Source organism: Anabrus simplex, chromosome 9, assembly GCF_040414725.1.
Source record: "Anabrus simplex isolate iqAnaSimp1 chromosome 9, ASM4041472v1, whole genome shotgun sequence".
In the NCBI taxonomy this organism is placed as follows: Eukaryota; Metazoa; Arthropoda; class Insecta; order Orthoptera; family Tettigoniidae; genus Anabrus; species Anabrus simplex.
In genome coordinates this window covers 9,385,328-9,403,599 of record NC_090273.1, presented here as the reverse complement: position 1 = coordinate 9,403,599, position 18,272 = coordinate 9,385,328, and the positions used below count along the sequence as shown (strand labels likewise).

Genomic DNA, 18,272 nt, shown 5'->3' with positions numbered 1-18,272 from the left:
AGAGATGGCGTAAAATGACATCAGTAAACAAATAAGTTTGAGTGGTGTCTTTAAAAGTAGCAAAGATCAGAATATGAAGATAAAGTTGGAATTCAAGAGGACAAATTGGGGCAAATATTCATTTATAGGAAGGGGAGTTAGCGATTGGAATAACTTACCAAAGGAGATGTTCAATAAGGTTCTAATTTCTTTGCAATCATTTAAGAAAAGGCTAGGCAAACAACAGATAGGGAATCTGCCACCTGGGCGACTGCCCTAAATGCAGATCAGAATTGATTGATTGATTGATTGATTGATTGATTGATTGATTGATTGATTGATTGATTGATTGATTGATTGATTGATTGATTGATTGATTGATTGATTGATTGATTGATTGATTGATTGATTGATTGATTGATTGATTGATTGATTGATTGATTGATTGATTGATTGATTGATTGATTGATTGATTGATTGATTGATTGATTGATTGATTGATTGATTGATTGATTGTAAATAAAGTTTCACCTCTGATTGCAGGATATGTTACCAACTACAGTACGTATGAAATATCGGAGCTATAGTGTGACTTAAGCATGTTCAATTATGACATTAGTGTATCTGGAACCATATACTGTATTTAATATCACTGACTGTTTTCACAGTCTAGTGTATCTCCCTCCAATATTTTCTATAAATTCTTTCCCATTTTTTGGGGTATATTTTCTATTCTTTCTTTTGTTAAATCTCTAATAAATTAATACAATGCAGTATACGCATTCTGTAATTGGAGCTTAAGCTCTGTTGAAGGTATAAATAAAAATGATGGTTGGTTCATCAAACAGGGTTCAGCCTTTCCAGTTCAGTGAATTTTTAAAATTAGGTAAGTCCGACTCACCCTTGCCAATCCCTCATAGCGAATGTGGATGAGGTCAACTCCTGGCTTGTGGTAGAAAGGCCCTTTTCCTTTGCTGCTAAACACCAAGATGCGGACATTCCCTCCTGTGTCACCTGTTATGAGATAGGATGGGTCATTGATGTCCTGATGGAAATGATAGTGCATGCAGATGACAGCAAACTCCCAACTCGTTATCTGTAAGTTGAAAATTATTCATTATATTTCACCCAATAACTATGAATTCCATAATACAAAGGAAAAAATTAAGTCATATACAGACAGATAGCAACATGAAGTGATAATAATTGAGGTTATTATTATCTCTTCAAACCCCATGGCGCTACAGTTCTGAAGAGGTCTGGTCTACCAAGTGACTGCTGCTCAGCCTGAAGGTCTCAAGATTATGAGGTACCGTGTGGTTATGGAGATGATTCCTCTCAACCCTTATTCTTGGCTTTCTAGACTAGAGCTGTAATCTCACTGGCAGATAACTCCTCGATTGTTCTCATGTAGGCTCAAACTAGCCTCCAGATTCAGGAAATGCCTGAACTGTCCAGGAATCAAATCCAGGATGAACTTATGATAAAACAATCACAAAGGAGACAAGGACAATTTCATATGCTGCCGTCTAAAAATAGATGAGCTCTCCTTTCTTCTCAGTGCTCATTCCCACTTCCCAACTTCATCTTGATAGATCTTCAGTCTTCATGTTCGAAGTCTTTGTCAAAAAGAAAGCTGGATAAACACAGGAAAAGGAGGAGACTAAAAGAAGAAGCATACAGGTGGTAAAGGACTAGGAGCAAAGGACAAACACAAAAGGAGAAAAGGATCCCAACGGGAGAATATAAGTAATGGAAAGGAACAAACACCTGCAAATCAAGAAAGAAATGAATAGATTTGTTTTACGTCTCACCGACATGGATACATCTTATGGCGTCGATGGAATAGGGAAGGGCTCAGAGTGGGAAGGAAGCAACCATGGCCTTAATAAAGGTACAGCCCCAGTATTTGCCTGGTGCAAAAAAAGGGAAACCACAGAAAAGCATTTTCAGGGCTACCAACAGTGGGGTTTGAACCCGCTATCTCCCAAATGCAAGCTCATAGCTCCACACCCCTAACCACAAGGCCAACTCGCTCAGTAATCAAGAAAGGTAGGAACTCATAACACGTATTGTTATCCTCACTTCTCACAACGACCTCCCATTTCTGTCTGTCTTTCTTTCTTTCTTTCTTTCTTTATTCATCAGAACATTGCAGTGCCACCTCCATCGAGTGGACTAATGAATTATGGAAATGCAGGCAAGAAGCGTAAACGTGGATACGAGTATCAGCCGATGACGAATACAAATCTAACAGTAATATTCCGCGTTACACTATGTTAGCCCAGTACTGTGCTTCTTGCAAAGTCGCGACCGTGCCATACACTAAATCTTCCTGGGTGCAGGTTACAGGAGCCAAAGTGCATTGAATGAGACAGGTCATAGCCTGGGTTTCTCCACATGCACATTGTGCAGTATCCTTATCTCCCAGACAACCCCATTGCTGCAACTTCCCACTCCTGTTCAAAGTCTGATTAGCGTTTTCCAATCAAACTCATGACCTAGAAGTGACCATGCAGACTGCTCTGCAGATTGGGTGCTCTAATGTTCTATTTTGGTTCTTTCTGTTGCGAACTGGAGTAAACGGGAGTCGAGTCCATATGATCTGACAGCGTGGTTAACTGGTTTGAGTTCGTTGGTCGGAAAAAGTTTCACCATCATAATTTTGGCATGAGATTAACATCATCATCATCATCATCATCATCATCATTTCCTTTTATCCAGCTGTAGCCAGGTAGGGGCAAATATGGTTCCTCTCCACTTTCTTCAGTCTTTCCACCACTCCTCCTCCAACACTGTGTCCCAGTCCAGGTTTCTTTCTATAACGCTGCGTTGGATGGTATCCTTCCATCTCAATCGTGGTCGTCCACGGCCTCTCCTTCCTTGGATTTGCATTTCCATCACCTTTTTGGCATTCTTTCGTCGCTCATTCGCTTTATGTGCCCAAACCATCTCAGTCGGCTCTTCTCTATTCTATCATTCATTTTTTCCACTCCAATTTCTTCCCGGATTTTCTCATTCCTTATTTTGTCTCTTCTACTCTTCTGTATCATACTCCTCAAGAATTCCATTTCGGCTGCCTGTATTCGACTCTCATCCTTCTTTGTCATTGTCCAAGTTTCTGCTCCGTAAGTTGTTATGGGTACGTAATACATCTTGTACATAGTATCCTTTGCTTCCATTGGCACATCTTTGTCCCATAACATATTTCTTACACTATGATAGAAACAACTTCCAGCTTGAATCCTTTACTAATCTCAGCATCCAGTCGAGCATTCTCCATTAATTCACTCCCCAGGTATTTAAACGTTTCCACTACTTACAGGGGCTTGTCTGCAAGTCTAATCTGACCTTTCCCTTCTTTCTCCCCTCTAGTCATAACAAGAGTTTTACTCTTTTCTACACTTATTTTCAATCCACATTCTTCGATCTTCCCATTCACCACATTCAACTGTTCTTGAACCTTCCTGTCGTCTTCTCCCCAAATCACAATATCATCTGCAAATAACATCATGTTCATTTCTCTTCCTCCATATGCTGATTTTGCTGTTCTCATGATGTCATCCATTACTATTGTAAACAGGATTGGTGATAGAACACTTCCCTGTCTCAGTCCACTAGTTATTTTGAACCAACTTGTCCTGCCAACTTGTGTTTGCACGCAACTACAACATTCCTTATACAATGCCATGATCATTTTTATTAATCCCTGTCCAATTCCTTTTTGCACCAGACTGTCCCAAACTTTCATCCTAGGGACACTGTCATATGCCTTTTCAATATCAATGAATGTCATCACCATATCATTCCCGTACTCCCAGTGCTTTTCCATTAGTTGTCTCATAATGAAAATGGGCTCTATTGTTGACCTTCCACTTCTGAAACCAAACTGATTTTCCTGTATCTGCTTCTCAACCCTCAACCTTATTCTACTTTCCAGTATCCTTTCCATTATCTTAGCAACATGGGATATTAGAGTAATTCCCCTGTAGTTCTTCAAAACTTTCTTATCACCTTTCTTGAAAATTGGGATGATTATTCCTTTTTGCCAATCCTCAGGGACCTCCTTATTCTCCCAGACATTCCTGAGAACCCGATATGTCCACTGCAGGCCTACAGCTCCAGCTGCCTTTATCATCTCCACTGAAATTTCATCTATTCCAGCAGTTTTTCCATTCTTCATCTTTCTTACTGCCATTTCAATTTCATTCATTGTAATTTCTTTATCCATTTCTTCATCAACTAATTCCCTTTCCTGGTCGTCCATTGAATGACTGTCATCCGTTCTTATGTTCAGCAGCTTCTGAAAATACTCTCTCCAACTCTTTCTTATTTCTTCTGGCTTTGTTAAAATTATGCCACCTTCATCCTTCACAAATCTGGTGTTTACTTGATCTTTTTGTTTCTTAAGATACCATACAGTAATTTCTTGCTGCCCTGCATATCATCTCTCAATTTCTGTGTGAATAAGGCCCAGCTTTTCCTCTTTTCTTCCTCCACTACTTTCTTGGCCAAATTCTTTGCCTCCACATATTTTCTTCTACTTTCTTCAGTCTTAGATGTTTTCCATGCTTTCCATGCCATTTTCTTTTCCTTCACTTTAATCTTTACCCTATCATTCCACCAGTGTGTTTCTTTGTCCTTTACATTTCCTGATGTTCTACCACACACCTTTTCTGCACATCCAACCAGTGCTTCCTTAAATCTTTTCCATTCCTCTTCAACATTCCCCACCTCTGTCCCGGGTACCAAGGGTATTATTTCCCTTTGAAATTCTTCTTGTATGCTTTTCTCCTTCAACTTCCATACCTTAATTCTTTTCTCTCTTCTTAATTGGAGTTTTTCAATCTTTCCAACTTTCAATTTTCCTATCACAACTCTATGATCTCCACCAAAAGCTTCTTCAGGCATGGCTGTTACATCTACAAGGTTCTTCCGGTGTTCTTTCTCTATGATTATATAATCAATCATGGTCTTTGTTCGTCTGTCTCCCCAACCATACCTTGTAATCTTTTGACTGTTCTTCTTCCTAAACCAGGTGTTTCCAACAATCATTTGATTCCTCATGCAAAAATCCACCAACAACTCGCCTTCTGGATTTACATTTCCATATCCAAAGGGCCCTACAACATTTTCCTTTCCTTGTCTTTCCATTCCAACTTGTGCATTTAGATCTCCCCTCAATAGTACTTCCTTATCTTCTATCTGTCTCTCCACTTCCTCTAAGAAGTCCTCTAGATGTTCATCTATGCAACCAGTTTGTGGGGCATACAACTGAAATAGATCTTTCACGCCATTTTCAAACTGGAGTCTCATCATCAGCATCCTATCCCTGACATACTTTGTATATTCCAGATATTCTTGGATTTCTCTTCTAAGTATGATGGCCACTCCATTTTTTGCTTCAGGTCCTCCCTGTATCCTTCTCTCAGAGGGATCTCCCCTGTACCCCTCTTCTTGGTCTCGCACAGTCCAAGTATGGCTATATCTTTTTCTATCATGAAGTCAACCAGTTCTTCTGTCTTTCCCGTCAGTGTCAGTACATTAATTGTTGCAATTTTGATGTAGTTTGGTGCTGGTTGCCCATTTTTCACAGTTCCCCCAGCACCTGAAGAGCTGCGCGTCGCTTTTAGCAGGGGACGCCCTAACCTTTTCCGAGGCACCATATCTGCTTTGTCCATATAGGCTATTGTTACGATAGGCTCGCCACACCCAAAGGCATTTTATACCTACTGCCAGGTTCAAAATTAGGCTGCCCCTAACATGGAGACAGACGCCTTTCGTTGAGGTCTTCACTCGTAACCCTGAGCTGGGACCCATACCAGATGTTACACACCAGGTCAGTGTGCTCTGGGACTCACATAGGCAGGGGCGCCACTCCCTGGGTAGGGCTGCCTCCGAAGAGGGTCCCTACCTGCTACCTGCATGAGATTAACAACTGCATTAAAAAATCAGTTCAGTTTTACCATCAAGTTCGGAACCTCCTCTGGAACGAACAAGTTCCCTTACAATCAAAGCAGATTCTATTCCAATCATACTTCACCCCCATAATAACATATGGCCTAGAAACCTGCACAACAACCCAACAAGTGGATAGCAAACTACAAGCTGCAGAAATGAAGTTCCTACGAACTATGGTACAGAAAACGAAAAGGGACAGGGTAAGGAATGAAAGAATAAGGGAGGAAGCTGGTGTGTACCCATCCCTGAATGAAAAAGTGACAAGGGCCCGTTTGAAATGGTTTGGCCATGTCAAACGAATGGACGATAGAAGGACAGCAAAACAATGGCTACACACAGTCATGGCCAGAAAACGACCGGTAGGAAGACCTAGGAAGAGATGGCTGGACCAAGTGAAAGAGGACATAGGAACAAGAGGAGTCAGCTGGGATGTCGTCTTGAAAGAAGAGTGGTACATGGACAGACAGAAGTGGAGAGTGCTCGTAAACCACACCCGGGCAACTGGAGTGGAAAACTGATGATGATGAGGGTAGGAGAGGTGATGGTATACTATTCCTAATCACCAGATTGCTTGCCAAAAGCCTGGATTACATTCCAAACCTCTCTGCAGTGTTCATATGGAATGATGGTATATGACGCTTTTGAAGGTGCTTCATTCGTTGGATGAGGACATAAAGCCTTGAGGAGATCCCTTGGTGCTATTCGACAGGAATAGGCTATGTGCTGGAACTGGGTTTCATCCTCTCCCTTCCTACAATCATATATGACGTCATCCATTTCATCTCGTTAACTCCTCTGATGAGGTTGATGTTAGGAAGGGCACCTGGTCATAAAAACTTGCTACGAAGAATCATCTCACTTCATACCCGACCCTGTAGAAAAACGGGACAAGGGTTGGACATACATTTACTCATCAATACCCTTTCACTTCAGGCATCAGCACCATATCAGCTGAATTTTCATTATTGAGAATAGGATTTCATTCTGAGGACGGCCCGTTTCCCCTTTAGTGCAATACTGGTCTCTTCGCAACCACTGCTACTCACTATTGAGCGTACCATAAGCACATAGTTTATTCTGATACTGTTTCCCTTGCTTTCCTTCAAGTTTCTTTTCAGTTGGTGTTTGACCAACACTTTTTAACTTCTATTGCAAATAACTTTTGTATGGGAAATTTAAGAGTATGTTTCATTTCTGTGGTTCAGTATCAAGACATCCACATTCTAAGGGGTTATGGCCCTGGATTAGATGACCTACTTGTTAATCTATTTCAGTAACCAGACCATTCATGGCTGAGTGGTCAACTTCTTGCCCTTTGGTCCTTGGGGCCCTGGGTTTGATTCCTTGCTTGGTTGGGGGATTTTAAAACATGAATGGCTAATTCCCTTGGCTCAGAGACTAGGTGCTTGTACTGTCTCCAGCATTCCTGCAGTCACCACACACAACAGTATCGTCCAGCACACTAATACCTAGTTCCCTGTACACTGCAGATACCACCCACCCTCACTGGAGGGTCTACCTTACAGGGGTTGTACAGGGCTACCTGTGGCCATCCATAGTAACCAGACCTTCCATTGAGGGTTTCAATTTAAACTATTCCATACACTGCAAGAACAGAAGACCACAATACAAAGATTTACATACCATAACGCGCAGTTCAAAGTTTCTTGCAGCTACATCATAGAATCGTAAATCTCGTTCCGTGCTGCTGGTACACATAATATTGATGTCCGGAAGACACACCAGATCTGTGACCCAAGTGGAGTGTACTTTGAGTTCAGCTGTAATGCAACAAAACAACTTCCAGTGATTGCCAGGTAAAGGCAAGATTAGATACAAGCAAAGGGCGAGTTAATTAGACAAGCACATGAAAGACACAAAGAGTGCCAGATACACTACATCAGGGAGGCAGAAGAATCCAGTCGAGTGGCAAAGTGTAGGAATTTCTTCTGGAAAACTGAATGAAACACGAACTTTCATGAAATAATAATGTTATTGGTCTTATGTAGCACTAACTACTTTTACAGTTTTCAAAGATGCTGAGTTGCTGGAATTTTGCCCCACAGAAGTTTTTTCAGGTGTTGGTAAATCTACAGTCTCGAGGCCGGTGTACTACTGCAGCACCATCAAATACCACTGGTCTGAACGGGAATCAAACCTGCATACCTGGACCCAGAAGACCAGAGCTCTACCCTGTGAACCATTCACTGCAGCAATAATAATAATAATAATAATAATAATAATAATAATAATAATAATAATAATAATAATAATAATAATAATAATAATAATAATAATAATAATAATAATAATAATAATAATAATAATAATAATAATAATAATAATAATAATAATAATAATAATAATAATAATAATAATAATAATAATAATAATAGGTCTACCTTTACCTGGCAATCACTGGAAGTTGTTTGTAACAACTGTTTTATTGCATTACAGCTGAACTTGATGAGAAGACCCATAACCTAATCAAACAGACTTTGAGCAACACCAGGTCATGAGTAAAGTTCAGAGGAACCATATCAGAAAGTTTTGAAATTAAATCAGGAGTGAGACAGGGAGATGGTCTGTCCCCTCTCCTCTTTAACTGTACTTTGGAAAAAGTAATAAGAGAGTGGCGAAAGGAGTTAGCTAGAATGGAGATTCCAAGTGGCATTTATTTGGGACATAAGCGCAATAAGCTCTGGCCTTTATATCTAATTCAATAGAAACTTCAGTGAAACAACTAAATGTTCTCAGACAACAAGCAGCAAAGGTTGGGCTACATGTGTCTCTCGAAAAAACACAATTCATCACGAACATCGGTGAACCTCTTTGTACGTTGCATCTGGAACAGGGAGAGATCAGGAAAACCAACATGTTTAAGTACTTGGGAGAATGGTTGGAATCCAATCTCTCTGAAGGAACAGCTTTGTCAACTCGAGTTAACAGACTTGAAATGGCCTACCAACTGACCAAGAATACGTATAATAAAAAGTGTCTCTCTCGTAATACTAAGATGAAGCACTACCAGACAATCATCCGCCCTGAAGCCTTATATGCTTCAGAATGTTTAACATTCAACAGGAAGGGACTCATGGAAAAACTTGAAATCCAGGAAAGAAAGATAATGAGGAAGATGCTGGGGCCAGTCAAGGAAGGGGACAGTTATAAAAGACGGCCTAACCAAGAGCTCTACAAGTACTGTGAAAGAATAACGAATGTAGCAAGGAAGAGCATTCTATGGGCACATCTACAGGATGCATCCTACCAGGTTGACCAACCGGATTCTCAGCTACTGGCAAAATAGGAAGACCAAGTCACCATGGTTGATGGAAGTGGATAAAGATCTACAGGAACTGGGAATAACAGAAGGAATCTTAAAGGATCGGACAGCACTCAGGAAGATGCTTAAACATAAGAAGTTCCAGGACAGACCACCAACAAAGAATCTATCTAACATTTCCCATAATACGTTAAATTGATAGTTTCTTCTTGAATGTCCCCAGATATTTTACAGTAGTTTTGATCAAGCGGTCTACTTAGGAATTTTATTGTTGAACTACTTGCTGCACCTGTCATTGACAGGTTATTGTCGCGGCCAGCAAATTAGGTAGGTCAGAGAAATTACACTGTTGCCAAGGTTATGTAGCAATTGACAAAGAAATGTCTAATATTTAACACATCATTTCAGAATGCCAGGCAGTTTGTTCTCTCCTAAGCTCCTAATGTAACCTCCTATAATGTCGCAAAACAAACTATAGTGGAAGCTTCGGGAAAGACTGCTGATTTCAGTGGTATAACTATTTTCCACATAAACCAATTAAAATAAAACTGATACAGATTAATACATAATCCGAAAGTATTTACTGTGCCCTGTATCCTGCGCTGGTGGGTGCGACCCAAACAAACTCAGCAAGCTACATTTTCCAGACCATCTTCCAGTAAAACCTAACAAGTAAATTTATATCCATAAGATCATCTATTGAAATTCTCAGTAAGCAGCCACGTTTTGCATTTTTGAGCCAATAACATGTCGTCTGCAGGGAAAATTTAGAAAATCGATCATCTAACTTAAATTTACTATCTGAAACATGTTTCCACGGGTATTTTCATTTTACTGGAAGATGGTCTGGTAAATGTAACTTGCTGAGTTTGTTTGGGTCACACCTGCCAGCGCAGGATACAGGGCACAGTAAATACTTTCGGATTATGTATTAAACTGTATCAGTTTTATTTACATATTTTACAGTATAACTTTAAATACTTGAATATTTGACTGTGTAATATAGAAAAGAGAACTTCTTTAAAGAATACGTGGAGGAGACTGGCTTTGACTAGACAGCATTGCCAATCCGTGCTGACAGGTAAGCGACTCTCCACCATCTGTCATTTTGTGATAGACCTAACTATTTGCCCATTGTTGTTTTTTTTTTTAATCTCATAAAACATGTACAGGTTCACTTATATAGCTACATATTAAAGGCTGCCATTTTGAAATGGTTAATTATAAAATAATCAGAATAGGCCTGTGTTTGAACTAAATGCTTAATAGGTCCAGTAAGTTTAGTCGTGACTGAGGAACAAAGAAACAGACATCATAATATAATTTTAAGCTATTACACAACTTTTTGCAATAATATATTTTCAGTTCAATTATCTTAAATAAAACTTAAGAAATTCCACCTATTGTTTAGATGCAACATAATTTCAGAAGACAGATGACTTCATTTCATTTTCCAATCTGTTCAGCGGAGGTGAAAGGCACTGTGTCCCTCTTTTACTAGCTTGAGTTTTGATGGTGTTTACTGTATTTTCTGCCTTCTTTTCTTGAGTGTAAAATACTAGGCTATATCCTATGTTCATTTCGTCATGCTGACCACAGGACGCCTCATAATCTGCAGGCCTTCGGGCTGAGCAGCGGTCGCTTGGTAGGCCAAGGCCCTTCAAGGGCTGTAGTGCCATGGGGTTTGGTTTTTTTAAATCCTATGTACATAATACCATAGTAATCTAGCCAGTCCATGGTAAAAGCAGCAAGTCCAGTACACTTCCAGAAGAAATGAAAGAGAGAATCAAAATTTGGGAAGTGGGTGTTAAAAGGTAAAAAAATATTTGTCTTATTATGTGAAAGGGTTTATGAAGCTTTATATTAAAAGCCAGGCATGTGAAATAAACACTGAAAAACATTCTTTTAGCTCCCCTTTAAAAATGTAAGTTTGTGACATAGTGGCCTCTACTTCCAGGTCACAGATATAGAGACTATATACTCACGGCATTCAGAATGTTCAGTGCCTTCCAGTTCAAAGTCCAGAGACCAGTAGTGGATCAAACCATCCTTGCTCACCGTGATATACTTCCCGTGCAAGAAATTTGTTGTACGATCCTGTGGAAAATTATAAGGATAAAATAAACATGGCATTTATTTTTTTGGCCTGGTTGTTTTGGATCAAGTAACTTACCTGTCTGCGTACATCTCCTTGACTGTAAAGACACAGGAAATTTGACAATTTTGTAAAAATTTATTTTATATTTAGAAGAATTTTGACATAAATGAGGCTAATAAAAAGTGAAAATATCAATCCATCAATACTGATCTGCATTTAGAGCAGTCATCCAGGTGGCAGATTCCCTATCTGTTGTTTTCCTAGTCATTTCCTGATTTCAAAGAAATTGGAAATTTATTGAACATCTCGCTTGGTAAGTTATTCCAATCCCTAAATCCCCTTCCTATAAATGAATATTTGCGCCAGTTTGTCCTCTTGAATTCCAACTTTATCTTCATATTCCAATCTTTCCTACTTTTATAAACGCCATTCAAACTTATTCATCTACTAATGTCATTCCACGCCATCTCTCTGCTGAGAGAAGAGTAACTGTAGGCACAGATTGAAGAACATACCTATACTAAACTAATATAGTTCATCAAAGAGAGAAAACTAGGAAAGAGGATAGGAACACAGGAATGGGTAGAGGAAGCAACAGAAGTGAGATACATACAACCTTCATCTGGAGAGTTTTGAGACTGAGGTTGTAACTGTAATGAGAGTTAGTATTAACTACAGTACAGATACTTGAACTATCCCTTAGCTGTGATTCTGCCGTGTAGTAGGATGACACTTAGTAACTTTGGTGCCTGCGCTCTAGAGTATTGTTGTCTGCCGGTGATGAAGCATGTATTTGTAAATCTAGCAAGATATAAACAAAAAATTGTGGATGAAGTTAGGAAAGATGGACACAGAAACCTCAAACTTAATCCAGCATCCTCCTGCTATATACAAAACTCATGTGCCACTCAATCACTTACGCTTATGATAATGACGCCTTAACATAACCCATGTTCTACCACCTGGCAGAATTGCACTGAATCACAGCCAAGGGTCAGTTCAAGATTACAGACTACCGTGCCACTTGCCGTCAAAGTAATTCTAGCTAATTATAATTCTTATTACCATTATACACCTCGGTTTCAAAACTTTCCAGGCAAAGGTTGTAAATTCCACATCAATCCCATTCTCCTCAGCTGCTAATGAGGATGTTTCTTCTTCCTAACTTCATCACAGAGTAAAAATCCATATTTGTCCATATCTTATACCTCCCATGTCAGGGAAGAAGAATTCTCAAAGAGTGGCTATCTTTGCCCTTCTAATGAAGCTGGAAGCACAAACAAACTCACTGGGGATTGAGAAGAGATGGATCTGGATGGACTGAGCCTGTGGCAATGTGTGATGATACAGAGTTAGTCTTAGCCTTCGATGTCTTCACCTTCATCCTTTTGTCTTCTTTCTGTTGTTGCCCCTCCCCACATTAGCCTGTCATTGTGTTCCTCTCTATGTGTGTTATTATTCTCCTCCCTAGATTTCGGTTTTTAATTATCTATATTTATACATTTGTTCATTCCATTTCCAAAACTCATAAACTAGAGTAAAATGACTTGGCAAAATATAGTTTAACACTTTCAACACTACCATGTTTTAACATGGACCCTGGCAGTGAACTGGATCTTTTAATACATTATTAAACAACAGTGAAACGTAGTACATACCTGATTTTTGTAGCATATGAAGGTGTCAGCCATCCAAAATGAAGATGGCTGTCGGGAAGTAACTATCTAATGCAATTTAATATACAGTACTAGTCTTATGAAAAACATAAAAATATGTACGGGAAAAAACATTTACATTCAAGTTATACCAATAATCCTGCTCAAGTAATAAAAAATTAATCATTTACTGTGGCTACTTAAGCCACAAATAAACACAATTACATTTGAAATATGAATCATGCTTTTAAAGTAAGAACTGTTCTTAAATACGGCCTCTGCAGCGCTCAGTACGTACATCTGTAGGCTAGCCACAAACGCCATTACAGAAGCATTTGCTCATATTTACGTTTGTTTGAGTATATTGAAAATGCCTCTGACAATTAACAGTCCTGCCGAGTGTGAAGTACACACTGTGATTCGATTTTTAAATGGAAAAGGCGTGAAAGCTGTTGAAATTCATCAGCAAATTAGTGAAGTGTATGGAGAACACACTACAAGCAATGGAATGGTAAGAAAATTGGTTAGAGCATTTAAAGAAAGCCATACTAATGTCCACGATGAGAAGCGTAGTGGGTGACCGTCTGTCAATACTGAAGTCTTGGTGCAAAAGTTTGATGCAATGGTTTGAGAAAACAAATGCTTTAAGATTTCATCATTAAGTTGCGAGTTACCTGAACTTTCAAGGAATGTTCTTTATGAAATTGTGTCAGGATGCTTAGATTATCAGAAGTTGTGCTCACGCAATCCAAAACAAATGGCTTGTCATACTCACAAGGGAGATCCCTTTGCATCATGACAATGTGCGATGTCACACGGCTAATCAAACCGGAAAACTAATCCCGTCAAAGGGTTGGGGACAATTTGATCACCCTACATATAGTTGTGACCTAGTGTCGAGTGACTACTGCTTGTTCCTAAGCCTGAAAAAGCATTTAGCCATGACGACGATGATGATGACCTAAAAAGGACCGTGCGGCAGTGACTGGCACATCAGGCAGCAGATTACTATATAAGCTATAAATTTCATTTTTGTTCGATATTGAAGTGCAGTTGTAAGAATAAATTGTCATGATATGATGTCTTAAAGTTCACTTTGGACCTCAGGCAAAGAAGTAAATCTCTAATGTCTGATGTAGAACAAGCACTGACTTGTTGTACGAAGCACATGACCAGAAGATCATAACCATAAATTTTGTTATTATGTGTAATTTAATGTTATAATTATTCCTGCAACATTATCTTTCTCTGGTACACATATGTTTTAGTTATCACATAATCTGTTTAATTTTTATTTGGCTGAAGATGGCCACTAAGTGGCTGAAACTAGTCCCAAGACTTATACATATATTGTGTTGAAAGGTGGAACCTCTTGTCAATTTATTCTTATATATTGGCAGATTACCATGCAGATGGAATTCAGAAGCTGGATTCACAATATGACAAGTGCCTTAATATGCCTGGAATTTATGTTGAGTAGTAGTTTAAGGTGCAGGCTTACATGTAAAAAAAAAAGAATTGTTTAAAAAATTGCATTACTTCTTTTTCTATATCAAAACGGCACTTACTTTAAAAACACGCCTCATACAAAGTTTACCTATTTGGGTATAGTAGCCCTGAAAACATTGGGCAATACACAGAGTCCAACCTTGCACCACCATCTACTTTCTTTTCGCGATGCAGGCGAATTATCAGGCAGCGCCTCTTTGTCTAAACAAAAAAATTGCAGAGGTGAGGTACTGTATTTCTACTACTTGTACTATAAGTAAAATATTGCAGCTAAAACTTGCATTTGAAAGTGACGTAACAAATAAAAATCTTGCCCAAACTATCGCTTGATATGTGTAAGCAGAGTGTTCATTACTGTCATCTACAGTATTTCTGAAGCTGCTTCTCCTGTTAAAATATCCAAGAAATCACTGTCATTGAGCCGGTGTGAGGACATGTTTGTAAAGTAACACAGCTGATGGTGTGACAAATTTAGCTTGGTCAGCATCTGGTACATCGAGTGCTTCGGTAGAGGTTACAGCAAGGAGAAACTACCCTTTTCGTTGTTTCATTTTGAACTTCCCGATAACTGCTGCAATCTAGTGGACACTACCCCCAGGCAAGCAGTGGGAACCATATGGAATAGGTGCAGCTCTCTATAAACACACATAAAAATCATGCCAGTATGGCATACCGGCACCGTCCACAACCAGAAAGCAGTTTGCCCGTATCCTGTCCAGGCATAGTGTTGAAAGTGTTTACTTCTGCGGCCAGAGAACAAGATAAGGTGAAGGAGTTAAAGGATGGTCAAACATGGATGGAATTCACAATGAGGACATCCACCAAGCACTGCAGGTGGAACCTATACTTGAGAAAATAAGACAAAATGGGAAGAACCCAAATCACTACCGCCTCTCTGACAAGAGAGACATAAGAAGACCAGGAAAAGATGGATTGAAGCTGGGAGGTTATTGAGCCTAATCCTTGTCAGGAAGAAGATGATATATCTAATGGACAGAAATTTAGAAAGTAGCCAAAATGGGTCTAAACCCGGGTGTGAGAAAAAATTGATAAGCAAGCTTAGAGTCTGCAAGAGATGAAGTATTCTGTTAATGACTTTGACAGTGAAAGGCTTTGGAGAGAAACATTCTGAGATTATGTAAGCTAGCTTCTGTTTATGTACCTAATTCTATTGCACTTCATCAAGTATACAAAGATGAGACAGGCAGTTCTTCAACTGGAGTTGCTAAGATAGACCTTCAATAGCATTGATTTATTGCTGTAAGGTCAGGAAAAGTTGGAGAATATTTCAGGTCTTGGACTGTGCACAACGGAAGGTGTTCAACAAGTCATTCCACACCAATTCGTTAGGATGTTTTTCACAAGAAGAGAGGATATGAAACCCCTTAGAGGTTCAAAAGTGAAGAAGTATGGTATTATGATGATTAATGTTCTATGGGGAGAAAGCAAGAAAATTATCAGCCCTTTAATGTAACCACTCTTAATAGGGAGAGTACTGAGTCATCAAACAATATGCTCATTGGCTAAAAAGAGATGCAGGAATGAAACACAAATGTAATACCAAAGAGGTCATAGGAGAAAAATACAGTCACCAGCAAAAGAGGGGAATGCTTAGAATTTTTTCAAAATTTGTTGTTTATTGTTTAAATAATACAAAAGAGATTCATTAGTTTAGCTTCTTTTAACTTTAGGTCGTTCTTTCTAATTCACTGTCACTCAGATTTAAATCAGACAATGTAAATGGTCTTTGATTAAATTCTTACCTTCCTTTTTTGTATTTTAAAGGGTAAAGGACCTAATTTTCTGGATAGGTTGAAAGAAGCTGGCCCCGCAGTATAGGGGTAGCATGCCTGCCTGTTACCTGGAGGCCCAAGGTTCGATTCCTGGCCAGGTCAGGGAGTTTTACCTGGATCTGAGGGCTGGTTTGATGTCTCCTCAGCCTACGTGATTATTATTGAGGAGCTACCTGACTGTGAGATAGCGGCCCCGGTCTAGAAAGCCAAGAATAACGGCCGAGAGGATCCATCGTCTTACCCACATGGCACCTCGTAATCTGCAGGCCTTTGGACTGAGCAGCTGTTGCTTGGTAGGCTACAGAACTTCGGGGATGTTGCGCCATTGCGGGGGTGGTTAAAGTAAAGTTTGATACTTTTTAGACACTTAAAGATCACTGAATGATCCAATGGAATTTCTTTTGCATCTGAAGAATATTGAGTAATGAGTGTTTCTCATCATTCCTTGGCCATAGGCTACTCTCAGTTATATTTCTTACGGCTTCTTGTGAAATGTTTTCCCATTCTTGTAGCAACTTCTTCCCAAGGTCCTGCAGATTCTTGGGGGCATCAACTTGACCAAGGAAATGCCTCCCCACCATCTCGCAGGGGTTAATCTGGTCCATCTTTGTCAATACAAATCATATTTATTAAACTTGTAACTGAAAAAGAAATAGGAAGATAAAATGGTACATGATTCGGTTATCGTTAGGCCTTCTTCAGTAACAGAAATGAAAATACAATGACAGTTAAAAAGGTGAAAGAAACAAATGATGTAAAGAAAAACTTTTATAAAAAGTTATTATGTAGAAAAATTGTATATCTTGATCAAAAATAGTCCATTAAGACTGGTAAAATTGGTCATGTGAAAAATATGTAAGAAGGCACTCATTTTCAAAAACTGTTCACTTGGTGTGTTTTTCTGATGCTGAGGAATATGCGGCAATGTTTAATAGGTTCTGCATCCAATCAAAGAATAGTTCATTGGTAACACACTTCGTGGAAAAATACAACAAATATTGAAAAAGATTTCATTAAAGTTTGCATGGAACAATGAGTAGTTTGGTGATTGAAAAACAAAACTGTGTGATGCTCCAATTAAGAATTCTGTGTTGACATGTTGAATTAGTGAAACAGTAAGGTGAAGAATACCACACCTGGCATGTCACATGTGGTCTCTTTGGGAGAAAACACAAAAATGGCAAGTACAAAGCTTACTGCTGAACTTATATTTGAAGCATACTCCCCCATCATCTTGCCCTCTCTTGATGTTAGAGTGGTCTTTTGTGTCCACCTTTGGCTGGGCTGAGTGACTGAGATGGTTGAAGCACTGACCTTCTGAACCCAACTTCGCATGTTCAATCCCGGCTCAGTCCCATGGTATTTGAAGGTGCTCAAATATATCAGTCTCATGTCAGTAGATTTACTGGCACATAAAATAACTCCTGCAGAACTAAAAACTGGCACCTGGATGTCTTCAAAAACATTTATTATTATTATTATTATTATTATTATTATTATTATTATTATTATTATTATTATTATTATTATTATTATTATTATTATTATTATGTCGTCCACCTTTGTACCCTGGTATCCTATACTTTGAAGCTTATATAACCATCTGCCAAGACAAGTGTTAGTAGTACACTTTGCACAACAAATGAAGTCTTCATTTTAATCATACCAGGGCTACTGCCGGGCAGAAGATTACACGAGCCACTGGATGACGGTGCATCGTGCGAAGCACACGAGGATAGCCCTCCAAAGGTAATTTCAACTCCTGCTGCATCGTAGCCATTTCTTTCTCCTGGAACTCGAGGAGGAGGTGGGATACAAATTCATCCCAATCCACAAAGCCATCTCTGTTTGAATCCATCTGTGGGAAAAGAAACAAATATTATCAACTTTCACCCCTCAACTGGGCTTTATTTTTTGATACTTTAACATTTTAATTTTCAAACCGCATTACAAACCAACATTCAGAGAAGACCTCTGGAAGCACAGTCATTTTT

At 39.1% G+C, this 18,272-nt stretch overlaps 1 protein-coding gene across 2 annotated transcripts in view; it reads right to left on the bottom strand.

The window, feature by feature from the left end:
* Positions 1-18,272, bottom strand: part of LOC136880810 (WD repeat-containing protein on Y chromosome) — a 231,280-nt gene that overhangs the window by 78,998 nt on the left and 134,010 nt on the right. The window contains exons 4-7 of one of the 2 annotated variants that reach the window (XM_067153349.2): positions 17,945-18,136; positions 11,209-11,320; positions 7,585-7,721; positions 881-1,075 (exon numbers count right to left, since the gene is read on the bottom strand). In XM_067153349.2, the coding sequence (XP_067009450.2) occupies positions 881-1,075; positions 7,585-7,721; positions 11,209-11,320; positions 17,945-18,136 (636 nt within the window). Of the gene's footprint in view, positions 1-880; positions 1,076-7,584; positions 7,722-11,208; positions 11,322-17,944; positions 18,137-18,272 lie in introns of those variants that run through there. The other variant, XM_067153348.2, reaches the window with a different exon arrangement.